Source organism: Aricia agestis, chromosome 9 (assembly GCF_905147365.1).
Source record: "Aricia agestis chromosome 9, ilAriAges1.1, whole genome shotgun sequence".
Lineage (NCBI taxonomy): Eukaryota > Metazoa > Arthropoda > Insecta > Lepidoptera > Lycaenidae > Aricia > Aricia agestis.
Window position 1 is genome coordinate 3019234 of NC_056414.1, and position 27686 is coordinate 3046919.

At 35.8% G+C, this 27686-nt stretch overlaps 2 protein-coding genes across 4 annotated transcripts in view; both read right to left on the minus strand.

Moving 5' to 3' along the window:
- The window catches only part of LOC121730228 (syndecan), a 308302-nt gene extending 286603 nt beyond the window's left edge, over positions 1 to 21699 (minus strand). Inside the window, exon 1 of the mRNA XM_042119186.1 lies at positions 21466 to 21699. Within this exon, the coding sequence (XP_041975120.1) occupies positions 21466 to 21531 (66 nt within the window). The 5' untranslated portion in view covers positions 21532 to 21699. The remainder of the gene's footprint in view (positions 1 to 21465) is intronic.
- Positions 21700 to 26134: 4435 nt separating this feature from the next.
- LOC121730231 (ATPase inhibitor mai-2, mitochondrial-like) lies at positions 26135 to 27566 on the minus strand. 3 transcript variants are annotated; one of them, XM_042119193.1, is made up of 3 exons: positions 27416 to 27566; positions 26725 to 26851; positions 26135 to 26453 (listed from the first exon to the last, which is right to left on the minus strand). In XM_042119193.1, exons 1-3 carry the CDS (start codon positions 27469 to 27471, stop codon positions 26319 to 26321), a joined length of 318 nt encoding a protein of 105 aa, XP_041975127.1. In that variant the 5' UTR covers positions 27472 to 27566; the 3' UTR covers positions 26135 to 26318. The 3 variants fall into 3 exon arrangements, with proteins under 3 accessions (XP_041975127.1, XP_041975126.1, XP_041975128.1); XM_042119192.1 differs by lacking the exon at positions 27416 to 27566 and adding an exon at positions 27211 to 27308; XM_042119194.1 differs by lacking the exon at positions 27416 to 27566 and adding an exon at positions 27189 to 27285.
- Positions 27567 to 27686: the final 120 nt, after the last annotated feature.

The following is a 27686-nucleotide window of genomic DNA, read 5'->3' on the forward strand; positions in this document are numbered from 1 at the left end:
ATGCTAGAGACAGACAATCGTGAACCAATATAGTTATATTTCTGCTGCAACGTCCTTGGATATGGGCTATGGCACATCAATGCACGTCGAATGATTAAATTACATTGGGTGATGCGTATTAATATCGGAATTAGTATTCCGCGCGACATGAGACATAAACTAGACGATACATTCCACGTTCCCTGCTGGTATCAATCCTTGAAAACTACTTGTTATTATTACAAATTGATATAAATAGCAATTGTTATCATCATCATAATCATCACATTAGACCAGCGGTTCCCAATATTTTTCAGCCTGCGGCGCACTTACGAGTCTCAATATTTTGTCACGGCTCTCTACTCTGCCTAGCTATTACAAAAACAATTCATAAATATTATACATAAACACTTTTAATGATTATAGTTAGGTTAAGCAAGTAAAAAATAAAAAACAAGTATTTAATAATCAGCCTGCTTTGTATTAATTCATGTTATGATAATATTTTTTAATATTTGTGGTTACGGATAATGATGGAGGATTGACTCACGGCGCGGCGGCCCGCTTGCCTTTCCACGGCGCATCAGGGGCCAGGGCCTCTATCATGAGCTCTTAAAGCCAGCCAGAATACTGACTGGCTCGCATTTTGGTACCATGACCTCTATTTTCCAGCCAGTCAGTGGTCACGTGACACAAAACTCACTTCTCCATTGTTAACTGAGTAATAATTTCGTATCGTTTGGTATCATGACAACACTTCTGACATAAGCTCGCTTGCTTTTACGTCAAATACAGCAATTCAATAAACACCAACCAACGAGTAGCTTTTACTGAATAGTTTACATTTTAGTAATTTTATTTATTAATATTACATACTTTTTAGTCTTAAATTATATTGCTATTTAGTTGGTTAGTTACTTAATAAGTTATATTTTAGTCTATAGCATATATTTTAGTGAAAATAATTCGTTATTAAAACCAAAAAACTAAACATTCGAAGTGTCCAAATTTTTGGAAAACGATTAAGTATTCTCAAGTTAATCACGAAGTGATACATAAGTAAAGACGTAGAGACCTTAGTAATCCATTTAGTGTTAGTGAGGTTTCAGAATAATAACATAAGTGAGGTGTAGTATACCTATATGTCTAGTCAACAATAAGGTTTGCATTTGTGCGATGAGCTAAGACTGCATTGATTTAGTACACAAGAAACACATACAAGGTATAAGGAACACAAGTGTTGTGTATAATTAGTTAATTACTGTAAAACAAGTATGAATTTTCACCAAAAACCTACAGGTACAATCTTATAGTTGCATTGTAGGTTTTTGTGTTATTTCACAAACTATTTCCTTGTAAACCTGAAGTATTTTGGTATATGCATGATAAACACTGCACCAAAGAGGTAAATAATTCAATATTACTTACTTTTAATAAGAATTTTCAGAACACAACCTTTTAAACTTTAGATGTATGTATAACATGCTCCGGATAAACATTGACACACCTAAACTACTAGAAAAGTTAAATAATTGATATGATATTATCAATCCCAATTAGAATCCCAATTAGCTAAATTCTCATATGAGCACTTTTTCATTTATAACTTCTTCTCTTGACTACAATATGGTATTATATGATGGGAATAGTGTAAATCACTAAATTTTACTCAAAAACAAAAACCTACATTATAGTACTTTTCCAAAAAAGACTTACTTAATAAGAATTGCATAACAAACATATGGAACTTATTGTTCATAAAACATAATATTATCATAGGAACATATATTATTATGTATTACCAAAAATACTTTTGTACTTACCTCAATAATAATAAGTAATAAGTATTAGTTTTATATTAAATTAAAACTTAAAATACATGAGGACTTACTATGTACTTCTTAGGAACCTATCTTAGGAGCATTTCGTACAATCTTTTGATTGCAGTAGGTCTTTGTGTTATTTCACAAACTATTTCCTTGTAAACCATGCATGATAAACGCTGCACCAAAGACGTAAATTCAAAGGTATTACTTTCTCAATAACAAGAATTTTGAGAACACAACCTTTGAAACTTTAGATTCATGTATATTCACGAATAAATATTGACACACACACATACACCTAAACTACTAGAAAAGTTAAATCATTGATAATATAAAATCCAAATTAGCTAAATTCTCATATGCACTTTTTCATTTATAACTTCTCTTGACTACAATATGATATAATATACAATGGGAATAGTCACTAAAACTTTACTTATAGTACTTTTTCCAAAAAGACATAACAAAAATTGCATAACAAACATACTTATTGTTCATAAAACATAATATTTTCATTGGAACTTATATTATTATTACCAAAAATTCTTTTGTACCTCAATAATAATAATATTAGTTTTATATTACTTATTACATTAAAATTTAAAATACATGAGGACTTTAGTAAGTCCTCATGTATTATACATTTTAAAAAGATGTGGTAGTTTTAGGGACCTATCAGACAGAGTGGTCACGCGTTGAAGCATTTGCGTTGGAGCAGTCAGTGTGTGACTGAGGAGCAATTCTGACACATTCAGAACTCCTCCTGTGTGAGTATATAGAGAAACTCACACGGGAGGCATTCTACAACATAATACAACACAAAGAACACAAAACCCTTGACCGCTCTCTGTCTGAGATATCCCAGGCAATTTCCCATAGTTGCAACTTGCAATGCAGTTTCTAATTGTTATTGGTTTGCCAAATAAAAGTCTGAAATTATAATATTGTTTTTATCTTTCATCAAAAGTTGGTATTTGAACTCCTTTAATAATAATAAATTAATATTTACACAAGGGATATTTGATTCATCTTCTTTGATTTTAAGTGACAAGACCTTGTTTAAGATTTCCGCTGTATAAATATTTTTATAAGTATAATATAAAAGAGATTTAACACTTGCCTATCTGATACTAGGTTGATAATAAGGTGTAAGACAAATGTAGTACCTATTGATGAAAGCTGTGTATGAATATGTATCTAAGGTAGGTATATTTAAGTGAGAAAATAAATGAAAAAACATTTAAAAACGAGTATTTATTAAATTTCTTTTAATTAAAGCTTTTGAGTGAATATATATTATCTTCCTAGGACTTCGTCATCATTACACTTGCAATTCTTTATTATAAAATGTAGTACTTATAGTATCTCAGTGTTAGCAATCATCCTTTATCCTGAAAAATATTTGGTTCAGCGTACACAGTACTAATAATGTAAAATGCCTTACAAGGCACGAAAAGGGGATTATTAAACTTATAAATTGCCTGTTTATGTTACAATAATACCTATTTGAAAGCTCAAAAAAACGTAGGTGTTCAAGAATGAGTTCAAGTTCAACAAACTATGTTCAACTCATGACATCAACTCTGTTGTAATGCATGTAATTGTAATCCACAAGTTTGATGCATTTCTAAGACTTTTTCATGGTAGATTATTTAGCGTAGGTATCAAATAGGTATAGGATATAATAAACTTATCAATTTCTTGCATATAACATAATCTCTATAAACTTAATAACAATATCTAATTATCTTTTTTTTTGTCTCCTTCTTCTTCTCTTTTTTAATTGCCGACTCAGTTAGTTGCCAATGTCAGAGAATTCTTTCTCCTCTAGATCGCCATGCTTGTGATAATATAAACATGAAGGAGTGTTATTTTCTCAGTGTTTTCATAAAGGGCTTATAAAATACCAAAAAATATAAATAAAACCATTTACACATTTATAATAATTACCTTTAAATACAATAAATCGGTGCAAAAGTAACTATTCCTACATTGACCACGTTATATATTAGAAAATAGTATATTTTATAATAAAAAATATTAATCTTTTTTCAACTATATTTTCATCTTGATTTACAATTTTTCCGTTAGTCGTTATGGCTAAGCCATTTCAATTCCTAAAAAAAAAAACAATTCCGTTAGTCAAATTTGACGTTCGTGTTTGACATTTCTTAATCCAGTTCAGAGACAAATATTACAGGTTAAAACCATTCAGAAGTAAAAGTGCACATGATACCGAAACAGAACCACTCACTTTACAACTGTTTACATACCTGCACGGATTAGCTCAGGTTTTGACAAAGTTAATGATAGGGGGGCAGGGCGCCGCGGTGCACAGTTTGGGAACCCCTGCCTTAGACCTACCTTTTGATTCAACTTATGCCAACCCTAGCATCGACATTTGACCATAAAACCATAATATGACACACATTAATAGTTGCAACTTCTGTGAAACAACAAAATTTATTATAACTTAATAATACGTCTAACATCGTTTTTAACGACTATGGCTAGACGAGAATAATTTAATTTTATTATACCAAGACTACACTATATTATCGCTGTGATATTTATTTATTTATTTATTTACTTTAATAAGGTTCACCAACAGTACATACATTGATACACATATAAAATAATTAAGCAAAGTAAAGATCTGATGTATGTACCAATTATAGGCGTACACATCATTACAAATTTAATGACAAATTATTACACTTTAATAAATGATATTAGACAAAGATAACAAAGATAAAGTTACTCGTATTAACAGAGATAACAATATGACTAATATTTGAGTTACAGGAGAGAGTGCTAAGTGGTTTGAAGGGCATTCATCAAAGAGTTTTTAAATTTATTTATGTTATGGATAAATATGTCTATATCTTTACTGTCAGCTTTTAAGAGATCGTTATAATGACGAGCCATTCTAGTAGTGGGGTTAAAATATGAAATATTGTTTTTATAAACTTGTAACAGAAATAGATTAGTTTTATTCGCTCTGCGTGCACTGTACTTAATATTAAAGTTTAGACAAGAAAGAAGTTCAGGACAATCTATTAGAGAATGTACAATTTTGTAGAGGTAAATGCAATCAAAGTATTTACGACGTGTTTCTAAGGTTTGAATGTTAAAAATACGGAGCCTGTCTGCATATTTCAAGTCTGGGCGTCCGGGTTTATGACGATAGAAGAGAATCTTAAGACACTTTTTTTGATATTATTGTAAGATTCCAGGCATTAAGATTTTTAAATTATTGCCTATTCCTCTTTAATTAAATGAAGTCTTCTTAAAAAATAGCGCGGTGTAGTAAAACATTTACTATTTTTGCTGACCGTTCAGAACAAAAATCGCATATTGACAGTAAATGATACCGTTTACTTTGCAAAAAGTATTGAAATTGTATATTCCACTTTTCAATTGACATGCAAAATTGCAAGACCATTAATAATTGAGATATATAATATAGCTATTTTGTCAAAACTATTATACTCTACAACACTTGCTAGTAAAAGCTTACTCTAGTACCTATATAAGTCGTACAAATAACGTTCCATTTCCTTTCAAAATACGAAAATCGGAAGAAAAAACAAAATAAAAAGTCGCGCACGCTAATCTGTTGTTCTACAATGGTCGTTCGCAGTCGTTGCGGTCGATGTATTCAGAAGCGGCTGCTGAGCAAATGTTGTGCTATCAAACAAATTGAATAGGCAGATTGTAGGTCTGCCACCTACAATATTTTGTCGGGTTATATCAAGTCAGTGTCAGTTGTGAGCTGGAATTGACATAACCGACCAAAATACGTAGGAAAGTGTTCCATCTATCTGTCAATCAATTTCTCAGATACAATGACGTCACAAACAAGTGTGACGTCATTTCTGTATTCCCGATTTCTCCGATGGTACAATGATCTGTAACGTCACTAGCAAGTGTGACGTCATCGTTCCCGCTGGATCTAAATCATTCAGCTCAATGCCGCGTACGGGGAATTAAGGCTAGTTGTCCTCATTACACGCCTCAGATACATCAGACATTCGAGCTGCGTAAGGCAGTTCAAATTTTGACCATGGTAGAGTTTTGCGAATCATAATAGGTATCGAATTGTATTTGTAGAAAATGTATAGTAGCCTTTCAGATCCAGATTCTCGAAAGGAGCAATTCTCAAAGTGTCGACTTCGCGAGCGATACATAAATTGTTTTTAGAAATGTTATAAAAAATAAAAATAAAATAAAATAAAATACGTTTATTTCAGGTAAAATATAACCCATAGGAAAATTCTTAAACTAGCAGGAAATGAATGTTATTAATTTAAATATTTGCCACTATCAGGCACCAGCATGGAGGCAATTCATTCAAAGACAAAACATTTTTTTTTAGGGATCACTCAAAATTGTCACTTCTTAAAAGCAATTCTCAAAGTGTGTTCCGCGGAGCCCTGGGACTTCGCGAGCGATACACAAATTGTTTTTAGAAATGTCATTGTCAGGCACCAGCATGGAGGCAATTTATTCAAAGACAAAACATTCTTTTTTTTTAGGGATAACTCAATTAAAGTATTTTTTGGTATATGTATTTGTCATCGTATCTTGAAGACTTGGTGCGATATTCAGGATTGTGGCGCTAGTTGGTACGCTACAATCTATTAGGCTTACCTTACCTTACTTTTACCATTAGTCACTACGTACATATATAAACGCTTGTACAGTATTATGACAGTCATGAAACAGGGAAAAAGCAGAGTCACCTGAAAGGTATTTTTGGGGTCACTCTGGTAAATATGTCAATTTCTTTCGTGTAATATTTATAAATAACTCGTAGAACTTAACCTAAGCATTTCAAGATTCTGTAGGATGGTGGCCAGAACTTGAGAGTTGAGACTCGAGAGAAATATTTCATTAAAAAAGATTCAAAATATTTTATAGATTGAGAAGAAGAATTTTGACAAAATACACATACCTACATGATAATGATAAAAAAAGAGGGGTCGTGACTCGTGAAATATTCATGTACAAAAGGTTGAAAAACACCTTTAACCAACGAAACTAATCTAAATAATCAACAGGAACTATCTTGTATGAATATTTATTTCACAAAAGGGAGTATTAGTTTTAGAATTTGGGGCACATTTCCGCAGCGCGACGTAAACGAGAAACACAAGTCGCGTATGTAAACTTGAAAACTTGACGTTTCTTAAATTGAATTTAAGCTGGAACTATCAGCATCGCCTTTCACGTTTCTATGCATGTTGAAAATTCTTTGCTCAATGCATGAACAGAAAAACAGCGAAAATTTAAGAGTTTGGTACAATGCCATCGCCATTCTATACACAAAAAAACATCAGTGGACTGATCACCAAGTTAGTCGAAGCCCGAAAAAATAACGTAGGGCAGTTATAAAAAGAGCCTATGGATAAATTTTTCTGATGGTGTCTTGCCTTTTAATACATTCTACACATTGCACACAGAAAATTTGCTAAGATGGTCAGAGAAACGGACAGAGTTTGTGTAAGGTTCCGTAGATAATATTAAAAAGTTAAAAGCCAATTAACATAACGATAATTCTAAGAAGAACAAATAGCGAATTGACGTGTTTTTACTACGAATTATTATACTTTTAAATACACTTGTACTTTTATTTTTACATCTTATACAGAAAAATGCTTACTTACTACATATTACCTACTTATATTGCCTACTTAATAAATATCAATCTGGGTTTCGGAGAAGTCATAGCACGGTAACGGCACTAACTAAAATAACTGATGACATAAGACTGGCGATGGACAACAAGAAAATTACTATTTTAGTTTTATTAGATTTTTCAAATGCCTTTAACTGTGTAGATTTTGATGTCCTACTTCAGCTACTGGCCGTTTTTCTAAATTTATCCCCATCTGTTTTAAACTGGTTATCCAGTTACCTTAAAGGACGTCGGCAAAGAATCAAAGTTGATGAACTACTTTCTGACTGGGCTTACACTTCTGCTGGCGTCCCCCAAGGCGGTGTGCTGTCCCCTCTACTTTTCTGTTTATTCATAAATACGATTAGCAAAAACATATCATCATTTTATCACATGTACGCTGATGATTTTCAAATTTATGTACACTCTTGCATTGAAAATTTGGCAACCGCAATTGCGCAATTAAATGAAGACCTGTCACACATTTGGGATTGGGCAAGTAATCACGGTCTACAGCTGAATCTTAATAAAACCCAAGCCATTATGATTGGTAGCCAGGGCATGTTACGTAGACTTGATCAATCTGATGTCCCTAATGTCGTGATGAATAACACAAAGATAAGTTACTCTAACACGGTTAAGAATCTGGGTGTCTTTTTCGATAAAACTTTGTCTTGGTCATGTCAAATTGATTCCGTTTGTAAAAAAGTTTTTGCGGCTTCTGCGTCCCTAAAACGTCTTAAGAATCTCCTACCTATACCAACTAAGGTTATGCTTGCTCAGACTTTATTGCTTTCAATTTTGGATTATGCTGACGTAAGTTACATAAATTTGACCGAAGACCAGCTAAATAGGCTGGAACGTATTCAAAACTTTTGCATACGTTTCATTTTTGGACTACGAAAATATGACCATGTCTCGGAGTTCAGAACTAAATTGAAGTGGCTCCCGATCCGTTACCGTAGGAATACTCATGTGCTGCACTTATTGTACAATGTACTTTTTGACCCTATGGCTCCACCCTACCTAAAGGAGATATTTACATTCTCATCTGAGGACGAGAATACTCGTCTAGCTTACAAACTAGATGTACCCACTCAAAAGACCAAATACTATGGTAATTCTTTTGCGTCCGTTGCCGTACGACTATGGAACTCATTACCCAATACTGTAAGAAAAGCGCCATCTCTTAGCATTTTCAAAAGACTACTCAAAGAATTCTACCTGACCGACAATATCAGTCAACAATCTGTGTAAATTATTATTTTAAGCTTTGTTTACTTGTTTGTCCACCCTAATTGTTATTTTCTAGATGTGATGCTCTCTGAAACGTTTTGATGGTTGCCTGGAAGACATCGCTTTCAGCGATAAGGCCGCCAAAATTGTACTTATATGTAACTTATGTGTATGTTATAACTGTATATATTCGTGGTGTACAATAAAGATTATTATTATTATTATATTACAGCCTGTACAAATACAAAATACAAAATCTTTATTCACAAACTTAAAATACAATAATATTATATTAACAGTGTTTGAGACCCCCTTTTACGTAAAGTTTACCTGTGTTAGGGGAATCTCGCTGTGCCGAAAACAATAAAAGGGAAGTGTATATTATGTAAAGAAATACTAACCATCAAACTATAATCACCCTGTAGAGTGTAGAATGAGTTGAAGACTCGTAAACAAAACAAGACGGATGCGTCTAGTTTACTGGGAGTTCAACTGAACAAATTGCTAACTGTTAGGGTCAGTTCACATTATACAAAAATATATATATAATACCTGATTTAAAATGCATCGCATCGATATAATATTATATCGATGCGATGCATTTTAAATCAGGTATTCACAACATAAGAAGTTCGGCTGCCTGTTACAATTTTGATTTTTTTTTATGAGCCTACGCTGTCACACAGCTGGGCGAAGGCCTCCCCCAGTCTTCCATTTTTCTCGATCCTGCGCCACCGTTGGCCAGCCCAGCTAGTATAATTACTAGCCTCTAGCTCGTCGCCCCATTGTTGGCCGGCCACGTTTGCGGTCGTCCGTCTTCGGTTACGCACTCTGTTGATTTTATCCTTGCCCAGCGGTAGGAGTGCTTGCGGCTTATGTGGCCAGCCCAGTCCCACTTTCCCAATCGCAATTTTGATTAGCTCATTTTAATACGTACCATCACATCTCATCGTAGAGTGACAATGTGCCTGACCCTTAGCGTCAGTTCAGACCGAGACGCGATACATCGTTACACTAAACAAGCAAAACTGAACTTTTTTTTAGAGAAAATAAAATACGTTTATATCAGGTAATAACCCATAGAAAAATTCTTAAACTAGCAGGAAATAATTGTTAAATTAGATAATTCAAATATTTGCCACCCTCTGGTACACCGGATACATGCACGTGTGCACGGACCCAGTGGTTCAGGAGGGGGCTGTCCAGCTTATCACTGAGTATTTTCAGGATGATGTTGAGGAAATACACGTTTCTAATATAATATGGTTTAAAAAATGGTTTGGTGTGAACACGCCCTTACGGTAAGACTAGAACAAATTGCGAACTATTAGTTTTATTAACTAAGCAGCTGTCGTGCACAAACGCTAACATACGAGTTAATTTTTATACAGATGGACCCTAGGAGCTGAAAAAATTTTTTTGTGAAAACATTTTTTCAACTCTTGTAAGGGTTGTCCTGAATAGTGAATACTAATATCATAAATACTATCTGTTACCACTTTCCCCTTAATCGACTTGATAAACTAAGGCTTCGAATACTTTGAGTCCCGGGAAAGGACATAATATTAAAGGATAATATTATTTATGGGTGGCTTGCACCAACTTTCTTTAAGTTCTATAACTTAACTCTAGCCATAACAAAATGTCAAAGGAACTGTCAAATCCCTAGTAAAAGTCCATATTGGACGCCATATTTGACTATAACTTTAACCTTAACTATAGTTACGCCTCTGGTGCAACCCACCCTATAATAATTTTAAATTAAAAAACTTTTAAAAGAAATTCCGGTTCAAAACTAGCTAAGAACACTATCGATAATGTCAGCTTTCAAACAAAAAAAAACAGATCAAAATCGATCCACCCAGATGCTACGATGCCACGGACAGACAGTAGACACACAGACAGACAGATAGTCAGACAGACACGTCAAACATATAACCTCTTTTTCGTCGCGGATCAAAATAAACAGTTTTTGCGGATAATCGAATTTCCGCGCAAATAAGTTTGTTAGGTTTCGTCCGCGACGTAGTTTCGTGTAAATATAATCTATAATATAAAAATGAGTCGCTGAATGTGTTGCTAAGAGCAAAACTCGAGAACGGCTGAACGGATTGGGCTAATTTTAGTCTTAAAATATTCGTAGAAGTCCAGGGAAGGTTTTTAAGTGACACGAAGTTCACCGGGACAGCTAATATTGAATAAATATTCCATTAAAATCAATTAAGAGACGATCTTCAGCTCCTAATGAAAACAGTGAGCCAGAATGAGAGAAACATTTAATAGCAATTTTAATTGAGTCAAAGAGCCGTCGCCCCCAAATTGGTAAATCACCATCAAATTTTGATAGGGGGTCTAGGGGAGCCCTGATTGGGTAAAATTGGATGGTCTCTTAATAAATTGCGAGAACATGGGACTGTTTCCTGTGTGACAGTCGCTTATTAGTACAACTTGGTACAATTCGGTATACGACGTTTTAATTCAGTTTATCCTTAGTTTCTTATTCCTCCAGCACTGGTAAGAAGATCTTTTGACTTTTGAGGCATGTAAATTGCAATCATATTCTCACATAAGTATTAATAGCGAATTATTACTGAATGACGAACGCAGAATTAACAGACCATAAATTCAGCTTATAATATTTAACAAGACTTTTTATCAACACTTTTTTTACACGTGTTAACAAGTACTTTTTGTGAAATTAATATCTTTCCATGTAATTAATGATCTGTCATAGTTGTATTTGTCACGAGTATGATTTCAACATCTGTGTTACACATGTTGGATATGAATTATTGTCTAATATCTCATTCGCGTTACCAACCGTCGCTCTTTGACTATTGTAACTCTGTGGGTATAGAAACGCTTGACATCTCAATTTTGTATTGCTATTATGCATCGCCGCGTTTTGTCTCGTTTCTGCCGCATTTAGAGACGAATATACAAATTACTCAGCCTTAATTAAATGAATATTTATGAAACCCCATAAATTAATCTGTCAAACTCTACATTAAATTGAAGTTTAATCATGATTAAATGTACTAAAAAGAAGTAAGACTCTAAATCGCTGTCCAAGCCTGGTCAGCGAAGTTTTAGTATATCCAGTCCCTTCAAATGTAATGTACAATATTGAATAGTTTTTGGACCACATATCTATTGCATGGGTTTTATTGAAAAAAAAAAACACTGATGAAAAGAGGTGTGTTTAGTGCATGATTCATGAAGTCTGAAGAAAAATAAATATAAAAATAAATCCACGTGTCAACCATAACACAAGGAGTGTTATTTGAAAGTACGTTACAAATAGAGCAAGTTATATTGTCCAAGAGCGGCTTAATCTAGTCGCATTACCGACATACGTAGTTCCCGGTGCTGGTTCCCACACGGCCCATCATCTCTCGGAACCGCATTTAGAACCGTACCGAAAACAATTTAATTCAACCATACTATATTATATATAACTGTTATAGAACATGTTCGTATGAGAATAGCTAAAAACTTCTTTTTGGGACGGGTGAAATTATTATAAAATCGTGAAGGGTCTCCTTCTGTCTTACGAATTTTCTATCAGGTTCTTCCTCTTCAATTCCAGAGCAGCGCCAGCAGTGTAAAACTACACTGCCGGCGCGGCTCTGAAGAAGAATGAATTGCCTCTTTCTACGTACCGCAGCTAAACCAAAATACCTTCATAATTTAAATGTACATACGTTTGTAAGGGGAAAGAGTAAAGTCCTCCCCAAAGTCTCTAATTTTTCTCAATAACTATAATTATTAATTGAGTTATTGCAATTAAAAATAATTAATGAAAAAAAAAACTTAAGTAACATGAGCATTGTTCGTTTTTCAATTTGAAGTGAAGTGGCAATTTTTGGCAAGTCGCCAGCAATAGTGTTAGGTCTAGTTTAGTTTGAGTGCTGGGGTTTTCCACGTTCGACTAAACTCGGATTAGTATTAGGCTAACAGCTGATCTTTAGAGTAAAGTAGCTCATCTGAACGCCAGCTCTCGTATTTCACTTCGACTTTCAATTGATTAGTGGGGTATTAAAGGAATCTTCTTGAGATTTTGATAAAACCATTCATTCATCAACCATTCGTTATCAATTTAAGCCTAATTTAAGGTCTAACTCAAGAAAGTTATTATCAGTTCGGGTTCAGAAATAAAACCTTTTTATTTAAATAAGACGTAAGCTACCTATGCCCGCGTCTTCATATAGAAGTTGAAATGACTTAGTTCTGATTAAGACTTTTTTCATGTTTAAAAATGTAATTGGATTATGTTATAATAATAATGGCTCCCACACCGGTTTCGGTGACGGTGGCCGGTTTCATTGAAACCAGGCCAGCTACGCAGGAGTAATTTTTATAGTGACCAAGTGTGTGCGCAATACACAAGAGCACTCTCTATTCCTTTACTCTCATAACCCAGTGGGACGGACGACCGACACGACTGGCGAGAGATCAGGCGCAGGACCGACTTTTTACATGCCCATCCGACGCCTGGATCATCTTACTTGTCAGTCAATCAGGTGATCAGCCTGCATTGTCCTAACCAAACTTGGAAATAACATGTTTCCAACGCGGGAATCGAACCCACGACCTCCGAGTCAAGAGCCGCGCTCTATACCACTAGACCACGGAGGCGTTTAATGTTATAATAAGGGTGACATTGTATAAAAATCTGATAGTTAACCAATCAAAAATCAATATTTAAAAAATATGCGATCATTCTCTACACATTATTATATATGAAAACTTAGGAACTTATAGCTAGATTATGAACAAAATAATTAAGTATCATAGAAAACCTATAAAAATATTATATAATATAATGTAATATTATTTCTTACCCATTGATGTTCTACCAACATACAATCTCAATCATCATATTATTCTAACCAAAACCAGACGCCATCTTCAAAAATACATACATTAAAAATAATAAGAATTATTGAAGGCCAAGGGACAAAAGGGTCCATTACAACAACACAATATATCCATCGCCCTGTGGGGTACAAAAACTTAACAAAAGGACGACTCTCTCTGTATGACGCCTGTTCTCTCAACAGTTTTGGTGGCCGTGGCTTCTTCTGTAATTATTACGCTCAGAATACAGAAAGAAATATTATGTAGATGCTACCCGTGTTTATGTGAAACCGAACATTTTTGCGTAACAATGCACAGACATTAGACTCAGTAATTATTATCAGTTTGCATTTTTAACCGACTTCCAAAAAACGAGCAGGTTATAATGTTCGGCTGTGGATATTTTTTTTTATCCGAATATTTTTCACTTCATATTATGTAGTTTAAAATTTTGACATAAGCCTCATACATCGACGGGTCCCAAGAACAAAATCTTATGGAAAAATAAGACGAAATGTATTTTATTGCGTTTTTGGATTCTACATACTAAAAACTATATGGCAGCATATTTTTTTTTATTTTATATCCTTTTATTTATTGGAATAATCAATCGAACACTATCTTATTAGAAATATATACCCACGAACAAACATGTAATGACATGTAGGCGATTGTTCTTTGCAACTCGCACCGAGCGCGCAGTGACGCAACGACATATACGATATTGTTCTTTAAAAATATAAATAAGTCCATCAGTAACTTATAAATAAATTCATGTAAAACCTATTTTACTTTTATATTCATAGACTATACAATGAGACTGTTATTAGACATATTTATATTCTAGCTTATTATTTTAACATAAGTCGCTGTTCGGTAAAAAACAATTTCAAGTAATTTATCGTTTGAGCAGATACGATTTTGTTCTACAAATTATTAATAAAAAAATTAGTCGTATATAAATAAACAATTTTGTTCTCTGTAAACTTTTTTAACATGCGTGTTTGTTTTACACAAAAGTATTTTATTTAATATTTTTTTTAATGAAATAGTACTATTTTTTGTAAGTAATAAGATTTTAGATATATATACTAGCATAACATATACCTTCTTATTTGCTTTCTGTTAGAAACTGGTTGCCAACGCTACACCAACATCAGCTCGCTGGAGCCGAGAATATTGGCCGATATGGCAGAAGTCTGGCATGATATTTTTGATGAAAATAATGAAAATGATAGTTTTAGGGAAAATAAGATCCTCATAATATCCATAACCCAGATATCGATTATGATACCTGCGATCAAATTACTTCACCACCTATGTATGGCTAATATAAGAAGTATTTACTCCATTGAACGTTGAGGTAACTCACCAGCAATATAATACATTATATTATTGAAGAGTTTGAAGAACCTGCGATTTCTACAATACCATCATCATCACATAATGGTATTAGGTCTACCACACATTCCCACCACTGCAACTCCTATGTCGCCAGGATCAACAGTAGTAACCACGAAAACTCTTTGATATGATCTCACGGGTGCCCGAGGGACAAGCTAAATCTGTCTTGGGACCCGCAACGAAATTAATCAGAAGAAAGGTAGGAGGAGTAGGGGATAAGGCCCATCACACATTCACATAATATGGTATTATAGCTACACTTATGCCTTCCCCAGTTAATGTACACAAAAAATGTAAAGATATTTTTTGTGCCGATCATAGTGGTTGGATTGATTCAGTCCAATCCCTAAATAATAGCACATCAAACTTAACGCCTGAGACTGCCCCGAAGCGAAAGTCAAAGAAACGTTTGGTAGGTACGTCGACAAGACTGGTCGAACGCGAAACGGAAAACCCAGAAAAATCTTGGAAAGAGTTACGTTTCAAGAAGAGGTCAATTTGTTAGAGACAAAATGATGGGAAAGCCGTGTAGTTGTAAGTATAAGACGTGTGGAGACAAAATTCAGACAGAAGAACAAAGACTTGAATATTTTAATCGATTTTGGAAGCTAGGAAATAGAGACAGCAGTACCTGTATCAGAAAATGCTTACTCGTCACTATTGAAGCTAACAAAAATAAAGATTTAATAAGTATAGTCATAAATTCAAGCAATGCAATGCCAAATATCAGCTGGCCGATTTTGTATATTACATTTTGTGAGTTAATCACTGAGTTAGTAACGAAACAAAGGAGTGAGTAACGGAAAGTCTCACTAGCATATAAAAGTGAGAATTTTCGTCACTTACTCCTCCGTTTCGTCACAATATACGATACAGAATCAGCCAGCTGGTAGATAATTCGAATAAAAACTGATTTGATTTAAATTTAGGCATAGCATGGTCCCCATAGAAACGGTTTCTTTACGGAAGAATAGACAAAGTGACAGTTAGACAATGGAAAATTAATAATCCGCCATTTTTCGATAAAATCTATTAGCATGTCGATTCTTTTCCATGTCTACTGTTATGCTAGGTGAGAAAAAGAGTAAAATTTATTTTTGTTAAATATTTAGCTCACTATTTTTTTTAATTACTTTTTCTATAGGTGCACTTACCAAAATAAATACAGCTAATTATTACTTACACATTTTTATAATAATTACGACTGAAATAAAACCTATGTAACATACACGTTGACATTGGTGTTAATTCAAAAACAAGGTTAAAAACTACTTTTTAATATTACTTTTGAGTTAAAAATGTTCTGAATTTATTTATTTAATTAAAGTTTTGATAATTACATTGTTATTTTCAATATCAATTCGAACGTTAGGGCTTAATTTTCTTTTAAGACATGAAACCGAAACATCAATTCCCTAAAACAAAGTCTTAAATAAAGATATATACTAGATTGTTCCAAAGAACAACGTCGTATATTAACATATGCACTAGATCGTTCCGGAAAACAAAACCTTATTGTATTATAAGAATTCATTTTATTCGAAAATAACAATTTAAATCTATAAAAAAAATATGGAAATAAAGAAATTAAGCTCTTCAATAGCTTTTGCTAATTTTTTTCTCAAAAAATGTACATTTGCTTCAAAAATTTATAATTATATTTACACAGAACTTAAAAACCTCATACCGTAAACCAATATTTTCATACATACGATTTTGTTCTTGGGACCCGTCGACATTATCTGTCAAACTCTTCAGTAAGGTTAATCATAATTAAAAGTCTCTGAGTTCGGCAGTAAGTGCATAATAAATAACAAAGTAATGAATAATAATATATATATATATATATATATATATATATATATATATATATATATATATATATATATATATATATATATAATCTAATTAAGAGCTATCACAGAAACTTTATCTACAATTTAGATTTGCAAAATAAAATAGGATGGCACAATACTGCACACTTTTAAAAAAACCTATGACTCAGTACCCTAGGAAAACGGCAAAAATTATAACCTCGACTAAAACTACTAACCATATTCACTCTATTTCTAATTAGTACTATGTTGGAGCTTTTCTTAAGAAGAATGTAATGTGGTTATTGCTTGATCATGATGATTAAAATTGTCGATGACGTAAGCACCATTGTATGCACTGGCGCATTGCAAAATGCAGTAAGTAATGAATCGCAACTAATAAAGAACACAGTAGGTAGGTGTTTATTGATTAGGTACAGTTGTCTGTCTGTCCTCTTCTCGCTTAAATTGCTGAATCAATAACGAACGATTTCAAATTAATAGTGGAGTTTAAACAAAAATGAGAATGTTACTCTTTTTAACGTTACGGTCTTATTCATAAAGTTAATATACCTAGCGGAATAGAGAAACAAAGGCCTGCGCAAGAGAGATGTCACTATCAGTAACACTGCGTGGTAAAAAGAGACGTGTGATACATGACAGCAGCACTCTTTTTTTGACGTCCAGTCGGCACGCGTGCCGCACGTTGACAATTTAATCTCATAGAAATCATGTTTAATCATGCTTGTGTAAGTGTATACGTACACATATTCTTACACACAGATGAAACCAATTTTGGTTTCGTTTGACAGCTCGAAATTGTTGCTCTATTCTGCTAGGTATATTATCTTTATGGAATATATACTTCGTAGGGTTATCTTGTTTATTGGCGCTAGGTTTGCAGTGAGTAGTCACTATAAAATATGTTATTTCAACCAATGACCCAAACCGAAAACTAATTTCGGTTTCGTTTGACAGCTCGAGATTGTTGCTCTATTCCGCTAGGCATATTAACTTTATGTTCATAACATACTATATTATGTATTTACTGCACACTTAGCAACTTCATGTTGTGTGTGTCAAAGTGCAAGAGAGACAGCAGACACAGGGGTCAGAGAACATAATATAATACTTTTTACCCCGGAAAAATGTACGGTTCCTGCGGGATAAACGAATTTTGGCAATTTGTGCCTCGATTCGCCGTAATGAACTATAGTATAATTCTGTCTACTCTGACTATAGGTTGTTAAACTAATATGTATTCTGTGCTATAGGTGTTTTCGAGAATTCAACGCGCAACGTATAACATTTATTAGTGAGTTCTTTTGTTACTACGCTGAACAAAATCATCGCTATACAGTGATTAATTTACCAATAACATCGACAGTAGAGGTTAAAACGATCATGTTTTAAATAACCTTGTACAATGTACATACTATGTAGTACAACATGTAGATAGGTACTTACCTTATTTTTTCTAGCATTTAGTTACAGGTAATTCCGTCCCAGGCCCTTTAGCCAAGATGTTTTCTTTATCGCTTCTATAAAGAATCGCTGATATGATTGATAAAAGCCGACACAGCTAAACCTACATGAAAATATAATTTATAAAAATTTTCCTACTTTTAATTAACGCTGGCAACCCCTTCCCACCACCCGATCGATTTAATTTTCTTTCTGGTGCATAGGAAGTACAGAGCAAATGTTTGGAAAAAGAATTCAAGTCGCTGAACCTACGTTTTTTTCCATTTTTTTCCCCACCCCACTACATCCACCGCCCACGGCCGTGCCAGCACGCAGATTATCAGAAAAGGCTGTTCAGGGAAGTAGCTACGGAGTTTTAGTACAGCTGAAACCACATGACATGACTGATTTGGTCGTCATCTCTTGTCTTAGTCGATATGACAATAGCAACGAAACAAACACTCTTTACGAAATAAAAGCCGTTATCACTTCCAAATTTACACAAAATTGTGTACCGAATACATGCATAAAGTATGCATGTATTCGGGTCACATTTTGTCGACTCGTTGACATTTTTTTTGAGACAGAGTCTTCCTTATAGTACGGGAGCCCTAGAACATTTTTTTTATTACTTACTAACAAGCTAATTTTTTGTGAGTAGCTTCATTTTGATAAGACGAACAAGATTTATACGTGGGAGAGCCATGCTTCGGCACGAATGGGCCGACTCGACCGGAGAAATACCACGTTCTCACAGAAAACCGGCGTGAAACAGCGCTTACGCTGTGTTTCGCCGAGTGAGTGAGTTTACCGGAGGCCCAATTACCTTCCCTATCCTCCCCTATTCTCTTCCCTTCCCATCCCTACCCTCCCCTATTACCCTATTCCCTCTTAAAAGGCCGGCAACACACCTGCAGCTCTTCTGATGCTGCGAGTGTCCATGGGCGACGGAAGTTGCTTTCCATCAGGTGACCCGTTTGCTCGTTTGCCCCCTTCTTTCATAAAAAAAATATATGCGAAAAATCTCGAAAGTGGTAGCTAACAGAGATAGACAGGATTTCATACTTAAGACTTAAGCTACTCACAAAAAATTAGCTTGATAATAATAAAAAAAAATTGTTCTAGGGCTTCCGTACTATTAGTTTTTATTATTCGTAGATGTTTAGCTTGATATTGAGACGAGGCTGTAACGAAACGATATCCAAGCTGTAATGATGTTAGATTTAAAAAATAAACCGGCCAAGTGCGAGTTGCACTCGCCCATGAAGGGTTCCGCAGCAACAATAAGGTTTATATATCTCTGACCTATATGCCTTCGACTTAGGGTCCATGTATTAAGAACAGTTCGGATTTTAATTATGTACTTGAGTTATGAGTGGTAACCGATGAGTCCTACTTCCTAAGATCTAGGTTAAAGTAAACCCTATGGCATCCATTACACAGTAGGTTTTGCTGTCAGTTTTACCACAGTCATGGCTGTAACTGATGGATAACCTACCGTGTAAAGGTGGCTTTCGGATCTTTGCCGCGAGCGACCGCGACCGGTGAAAATTGAAACAAAATGCTACTTTATGACATAGAATATAAGTGTCATTTTCTACTGACATTTTGGTGCCGACCCACGCTGCCGCCGGCGGCGGCGTAAAAGCTAGTTGGTAGAGTAAAATGAAACCTATTGCCTATGTCATATAGTGGCATTTCGTTTGAATTTTCGTCGGTCGTGGTCGCTTGCGGCAAAGATCCGAAAGCCACCTTAAGAACGTGACAGACAGTTGCATGAAGTTGATTGACGAAAATCTGGATATCTTGATTGTTGGTTCATCCAACCATCAGTCACGAATTTTGAGTGAGTGTTGTCACATCTGACAAAATAGGAAAAAAAATTGAAACGTATACCTTTGAAAATTTTGGCTTTGACTGACATAAAACTGAAAAGAATTGAGTAACCGTCTAATACCATTCGTCAGTCCATCAGTCAAACATAATCATGATTGACGGAATTGACTGTCGCTTGCATGAGCGTGTAATGGTTGCCTATGGTAAATTTCATGCAGTCAGTCATAAATACGAAGTTCGAGAATCGAAAGTAATAACTAATTAATAATTAAGTACATGATATTTTAACCCAGGATTAACTTTCATTATAATTTATAACACATCTCTAAATAAAATAATTTACAGTTTAGTGTAGTCTGGAGTCTGGACTCTTCAGACAAGACTTGTTAACTTAGTATTATGAAGTTCTATTAACCGCTAATGAATTACGGTCGAATACTTAAAAGCGACTATTAAGTTAAGTTCTAGTCAAAACATAGCTGTCCTTTTCTTTATCTAAATGAATGACAAGGACGACGTGTCTGAGATGCTCATAAAAACTGTTTTTATTAAGTAATCTTATTTTACGAGGTAGGTACAGTCGGATGCTCAAACGGCCATTAAGTTGAGCACCACTCAAATAACTGCCGTCCTTGTCTCTTTTTAATAGAATGACAAGGACAACGTGATTTTAAATTCCTAACCAGCGTTTCAGTAGTAGGTAATCATTGTAGGCGACAAAACAGACGAATTATTGGTGTTGTTTTCGATACCTACTAAAGATAATTCTTTCGAGTGCTCTCATTTCGTTATCACTCGCGACAAACGCGGCCGTATCGATTAAGATTGTGCGTCGGGAAGTAAATAAATTACGAAATATTACCCACGAGTCACGATTCACGAGTATGCAAGTATCTTAAGCCTGTCGGCTTGTTTGAATGCATATTCAAACAATTTGACGAAGGTCATTATTGACAATCGTAGCGTAAAATCTGGTAAGCCGGAAACTCGTTCTTGGCTGTGTGGGCCCGAGTCTTGTGCTTTCTCTCGTGGGCGCACGATCGTGCGTACTTCTGTAGTGCGTACGGCGTACCCGAGCCTCATTCACCGAATATCCCGTGTTTACTCGCTCGACCACCACAGATCGATGCGAGGGACACGATAACAACTGTTTACCTGCCGATTGCCGTTCAAGGCGAACGATAAGTGATGGGCGCTCACCCGCGCAGGTAATTCTAGACGCTAAAAACTAGACCGTACAGGAGTTTTTCCCCTGACCCAACGAGATACTCGAAAACTCGCGGTGACATTGAAAGTTACGCAAGTTTACTCGGCAGACTACACCGAATATCGTAGACATCGGAGCGCGTCTAGAGATCCCCCTTACCTCTGTCGCTCGAACATATCCTGCGAGAGCCACACAAGTCAGCCATAAGTATATGCTCAACTGCATCACACCAGATCGCGGGGCCCGACCGACACTGATTACACCACACACAAACAGATCACAATACGATTAGTCGTATGTAATAACACTGACACCATGCACACGGCCACAAAAACTATAAAAACGACATGCGGCGTCGTTCGGAGTCTGTAGTAAACTGAGCGCCGCTTTGCGCTCGCTTCACTTTATTCGGGCGGGCTCGCGGCTCGCGCCAACTTCATTGATGTGGGCTTTCTTCCCTCGCCGGTCGTCGGCCGCGGCCCGACCCGATGGTCGATGAGAATCTTTCGCGTCACGCACTCAGATTTATTACGGGGCCACCGAATAATCGAGTCACTTTGATAGCAAAATACATTTCACCTTTCGTATACGCGCGGCCATGGGAAACGCTTCCTGCGTCTAATTTCGTCTGGAACCGAAATATCTACGGTTGGGGCGTCGACCGTCAACTGCATTTGCAATGGTTTATATTGGGATACGATGCTCCGCTTTAAAGCAGTACACGTCTAATAACTGGGTATCAAACAAGCTGTATTCTCTTTGTAGTTTGCTCCAAAGAATGTACCTACATCTACCTCACAAAATCACAAGACAGCTTAAGAAGCTTTAGAATTAATGAAATTATGACTTACTATTGCTATTATAATATTACTAGAAAAACCTAAGTATCGTTTATGAATAATGTTAGCATTGTTAACTCTAAATATTAATGAATGAATGCATAGTGTTATGAATTCATTCATAGCATATTTTTATTCGTTTCTATCCAGTCCAGTCATGAGTAGAATTAATAGCATAATATTATGTATTATGTAGAAATATAACCCATGCAGTAGAATCTTGTGACATATTGTGGTCAAGCAACCAACCTTCCTAAATTCGTAAGTGGTGAGTGGTGGCCTATCACGTCACCTCGCGACGCGAGATGGCCGCCCAGCCCAACGAACAGATAAAATAAACCGGACGAGCTGTAGTGACTGATCAGTCATCACATGATGGCGACTGCTACAGACATTGCACGCCGCCCACGCTCGCAGCACCAGAGGACTCACTTTCTTAGTGTTAGGAATTGCATTCCTGGACCTGAGAAACCCCAACCAGACAATCAGAATCCAGATACCTAACTGATAACTCAATTACACGAAACATGAATTTGTGTCACGACCCATGCATGCCCCTTTCTAAGAAGGATCCGGCCGAGCTGCTCCGTTCGTGCCGAAGATCTCCCACTTATTAGATTTTCTCACCTTTTAAACCACTTGTTATTATTAACTTATGCTTAGCCTGTCATGTACGATCAATACGGTGTTTGGTTTACATTTATTGGCTTACCTTAATACCTTCTCAGCCGCGCCGCGGCCGAAGTGACAGTTGGCACTTACTTGGAAGTTGGAAAAGAATAGCAACGTCTTTCTACCTGCAAAAAGTAATAGTCAAACCTCACTAGAGACTAAGTGTAAGTATTAACCATAGACTCTATGGCATAGAGCAGGGTTTCTCAAAGTGGGGTACGCCATTCGACGGCAGGGGGTTCGCGACAAGATTTACCAATGGTGGCAACAGGAGTCATTATTAAAAATGCCTATAGATATATTAACTATTTTAAAAGCGAATGTCCGTAGAGAGCTCTTTAATTAAGCTGATTTTGAAAGGATGTCTTTGATAGAATTTTGGGCAGCGAGACAGGCAGAGTATTTCGAACTCTCACGCAAAGCGGTGAATTTTCTTTTACTCTTTGCTACAACATACTTATGTGAGAGTGGGTTTTCGCACCCAGGTCATGATAAAGAATAAAAGCAGAAATCGACTTATATACCGAGTCAGAATTAAGGTTAAAATTGTCCAAAACTACTCCCAACATTGAATCCATTTGCGACAAGAAACGAGTACACACATCACATTAATATTAGAAAGACATTTCTTTTGGCACTTTTTGAGTTACCTTTTATTAAAATAAAAACCTTATTTTCTCCTTATAGTTAGTAAGGGGTTCGCTGTCACGGAAATTTTACACAGGGGTTCGTGGAACCGAAGGTTTGAGAAACCCTGGCATAGAGGAATAATTACAAAGGGGGGTTAAAAAATTAAAATGCTTTAAAACACCTCCATCGAGGGTATCGCAGACACAAAAGATTTTCAATTGTTATGCAGCAGCCGGCTGCCGCTTGGGGATTAATGGGTTAAAAAAGATTTGACGTGATTAATGAACGGCCCTCTAATAGTAAAGGATAATGTTAATTCAATGACAAACTTTTAATACCATAGCTTTCGCAAAATATGGCTCAATCAGACTCATAGTCTAATAATTAACTGTCAATATCATAAAGTACTTAGGTAAGTTTTGGTTTCATCAAATTATACAGGTAAAATATAAGTAATTGTCATTAATTGTCCTTATAATGAAATGTTACTTATCCATTTCATCCACTTACGTCTTCAATTAATGAATCGGCTCTGCGGAACACACTTTGAGAATGGCTGCATATTGAAATAGATAGTCAAACATACATTTTCCTTAACTGCACCAAAATAAAATATTATGAGTACGCTGTATATATTGTAGAGACTATGTACATATAAAGGAGTGAGCACACTGAGACGAGCCGTGCCGGGGGCGCCGCGCCGGGGCTCATCGCAAAAATCCGCCTCCATACAATTTGTATGGAAGCGGATGCGCGAATCGCACCCTGTGTCGGGGCGCAGCGGATTTTCGCTTCCATACAAATTGTATGGAGGCGGGTTTTTGCTATGAGCCCCGGCACGACCCGTCTCAGTGTGCTCACTCCTTTATACAGCGTTATTCTAGTAGAGTAAGAGTCAGTTGAGTTTACTGTGAAAGTAGCAGCGCTGAAAGAGTAACGTTTTGAAACTTTTGTAATTAGCTCTTTGTACTAGTTCAGTGCAATTTTTTAAGTATGGAAAAATATCATGACGTTGGGGCGCTTGACGCTTGCCCTGGATCACTTGCCCAGGATACAAATCACAAAAAATGTTCTTTCAGCGCTGCTACTTTCACAGAGAACCAAGTGTAAGGGACACATTTTTTTTTTATTAGCCTATAGTTTCCCACTGCTGGGCAAAGGCCTCCCCCAGGATCTTCCACTGTTCTCGCTCCTGCGCCACCGATAGCCAGCCTGGCTGGTATGCCTCCAGCTCGTCACGCCACCATTTTCTAGGCCGGCCTCGGCGGCGGCGTCCATCTTCGGGTGCCCACTCGGTTGAGAGTTGAGACCCTTGCCCAGCGATCGGGATGCATGCGGCTAACGTGGCCCGCCCACTCCCACTTCAGCTTGGCCGACTTGACACCTACGTCCTTGATGCCCGTTTGGGAACGCAGTATGGTATTTCTTATTTTATCGAGAAGCTTTACTCCTAACATACTGCGCTCCATTGCTCTTTGGCATACCCCGAGTTGAGACCTTTGTGAATCGGTCAATAACCATGTTTGCGCATCGTAGGTTAGGACGGGCAGAATGCACATACACACATGAGGGACACAGCAAAAACGGGGGGCTCACTTTATATTGAAAATGCCACTGTAGAATATTTTCTTTTTGAATTTTACCTTGCCCTTAAGACATCTAGCGTTTATTTTATGAACTAAGTGAAACGTCATTTTTGTTTATAACAAATTGATACATAAATACACCGATAGATGGCGCTAAACATAGTTTTGTCTTGCCATCAACGGATGTCGCTCACAGAATACAAATTACTCGTGATGTCGCTTTTTCGATGTATTACTTTTATTTGGTAGGTTTCCGTATCCACTGCAGTTTTCGTCTCAGACGGGTCCAGCAACCCAGCACAAAGCGGAGAAGGCACGGGCGGGTTTTAGTTGGTAGAGCTGCGGCCAACTTACCATCTACTCGACTGCAGCGAGTCCCACATACCCCGGAGGTCCTTCCCCAGTGCCGCCGAGGATGCTTAAGCGCATTTCCCGTCTTAAAAAAAAGGGGTTCCGTATCCAAAGAGTAAAAACGGCCGCCTTCTTAGCTGCCTCTCCTTCTGTCTGTCTGTTTGTTTCCAGGCTATAATGTAACTCGAAAACCGAGCTAGATAAACAGCTGAGACAACCTAAGTCTTTTTGTTGCCATTATAATCAACAAATATTGTTTAAATTTTATAAGGTGCAGATAATATTATCTATAATGTATGGACTTAGTACAAAAACAGCTGCAACCCAAAGCCAATAAAAACCCTTAAATATTCCTAAGTTGTAAATAAAAGTAAATAAATTATTCTTGCTTATTATATTGACATGTTCAGAACTAAAACTAACAAAAATAAACGCGCTTTAGTATGTTGACTTTTTAATTGCATAAAACTTTTAAAATAAAAGGTTTGAAACAAAAGATATCAGACCAAAAATAAAAATGTTGTATGTATTTGTTTCAAACCCTCTAAACTGCACAGGCTACACCTTGCATAGATTTATATTAGGGCACTTTAAATCAGGCCTTGACCCAATAAATTTCACTCTAAATGTAAACAAAACATAAAACTTGACCAAATCCTTCGATCGCAGATTCTTGGAGATCTATTGTTATTCTATTAATGACACGGTCACCAGTGTCCTTATGGGGCTTGATAGGTTAAAGCGCCATAGTAATTATTGCATGTTTATTAAGTGACATTTAATCCATCCCAAGTGGCACTCGGGTGCCGCATAACAATTTAAAATCTGTTGTCTGGAATTCCCACAAACGAGTTAATAATTGGTAGTTCTATTAAATTTTGTTTAGATTTAGATAAAAATTAATTGGAAAGGAGCTGTAGAGTGTATTATAGTTTCACTTTGATTCGGGAATCTCAGCCATCTGTTGCTTGTGACGCCTGATCGCATCCTCGTGGCGTTTGATTTGTTCCTGGTGGAAAGCAATCTCCTTGTCCAGATGACCCTTGAGGTTTTCTAGCTGTTCCTTTTGCTGCAATAGAAAGTTTTTTTTTTTAATTATTAATAAGGTCAAGATAAAATTATATAGCCTCAATCCAAACCTAACAAAATCAATTAATAAAAAGCCTCATTTATTTGGTATACATATAAGCTATGCAGTTTTATCCATTACTTATTACACAAAATTACTACACTATAGTTGCAAAAGGCAATTCAAGAAACTCAATAATATTATGATTCCTAAAAAACTGTTTTTACGTTTACGTGTATAGTAAGCTTAGATGCATAAACTTTTTACTAACCTTATTGTAGAAGTACTGGTCTTCTCTGGCGGCCTCCATCTTGCCGAAGGAACCTCCGGCATCACGGATAGCACCACCGCCGCCGCCTCCCTTACCGGCTCCTGATCCTGGCTCACCGGAATACATTCTGGAATGTAAATTGCTCCTTTTATTTACCGTATCTACTTTGATAGATAAATAAGATAAAATTTATGCAAGCCCAAAACAGAAATTGAAAGAAAAGATGAATGATACTTAAGATAATCATTATGACAATTAATATTTTATGAAATCAATTTGATCAATCAAGATTCAAATCTTGATGTTACAGTAATTGAATATTTTATAAATATGTAATATAATACTACTCTATGGCAATACGTAATAAGTTTAAACTTTGTCATGACTGTGACAATAAAATAGAGTAGGCAAGGGCACGATAACAGGTAGGTCACGGGAAAATATTTACTGTAAAAATTACGTACATTGAACTGTCAAAAAAATAACCTATCGCGATTTTGAAACACCTTTTTATGCGTCAAAAGATTGATTGCTAGTAATGCATTTGATTCATATTCTAAATAAGGCATAGTTGGAGAAATAAATACAATATTTATTTTTAAATCGACTTGAAAAACTTCCAAGATTGCGTAACCTGGCGGCCGGGCCAAATGTTTGTTTTTTACGGAGAGTAAGAAAGACATTGTTTTACCTCATGTTCGCAATCGCAGGCATGAGCGATGTTCTTGTTCTTGCGAGGAAATTCATTGTTATTGTTTAGATTTAAGTACAAAAAGGAATTATTAAAATGGAATTGTTCGAAAACGCAATTTTTCACACCGTATAATTTTTGACTGTGACACTTGACAGTTGACACTTGTTAAAGTTTTTTTTTCTTATTATTGCGCTCGGCTTTTTAACCATGGCCAGTATCAAGTAAAATAATATGGCGGGGAAAAAAATCGTAAAAAGTTTACAAAATC

Bases quoted from the DNA above. Each gene is read 5' to 3' on its own strand.
- LOC121730231 (XM_042119192.1), bottom strand. From the start codon at position 27,293: ATGCCTTATTTAGAATATGAATCAAATGCATTACTAGCAATCAATCTT. The intron at 26,852-27,210 runs GTTATTTTTTTG...TTTACATTCCAG, and splicing joins GTGTTTCAAAATCGCGATAG to AATGTATTCCGGTGAGCCAG. The intron at 26,454-26,724 runs GTTAGTAAAAAG...TTTCTATTGCAG, and splicing joins ACCAGTACTTCTACAATAAG to CAAAAGGAACAGCTAGAAAA.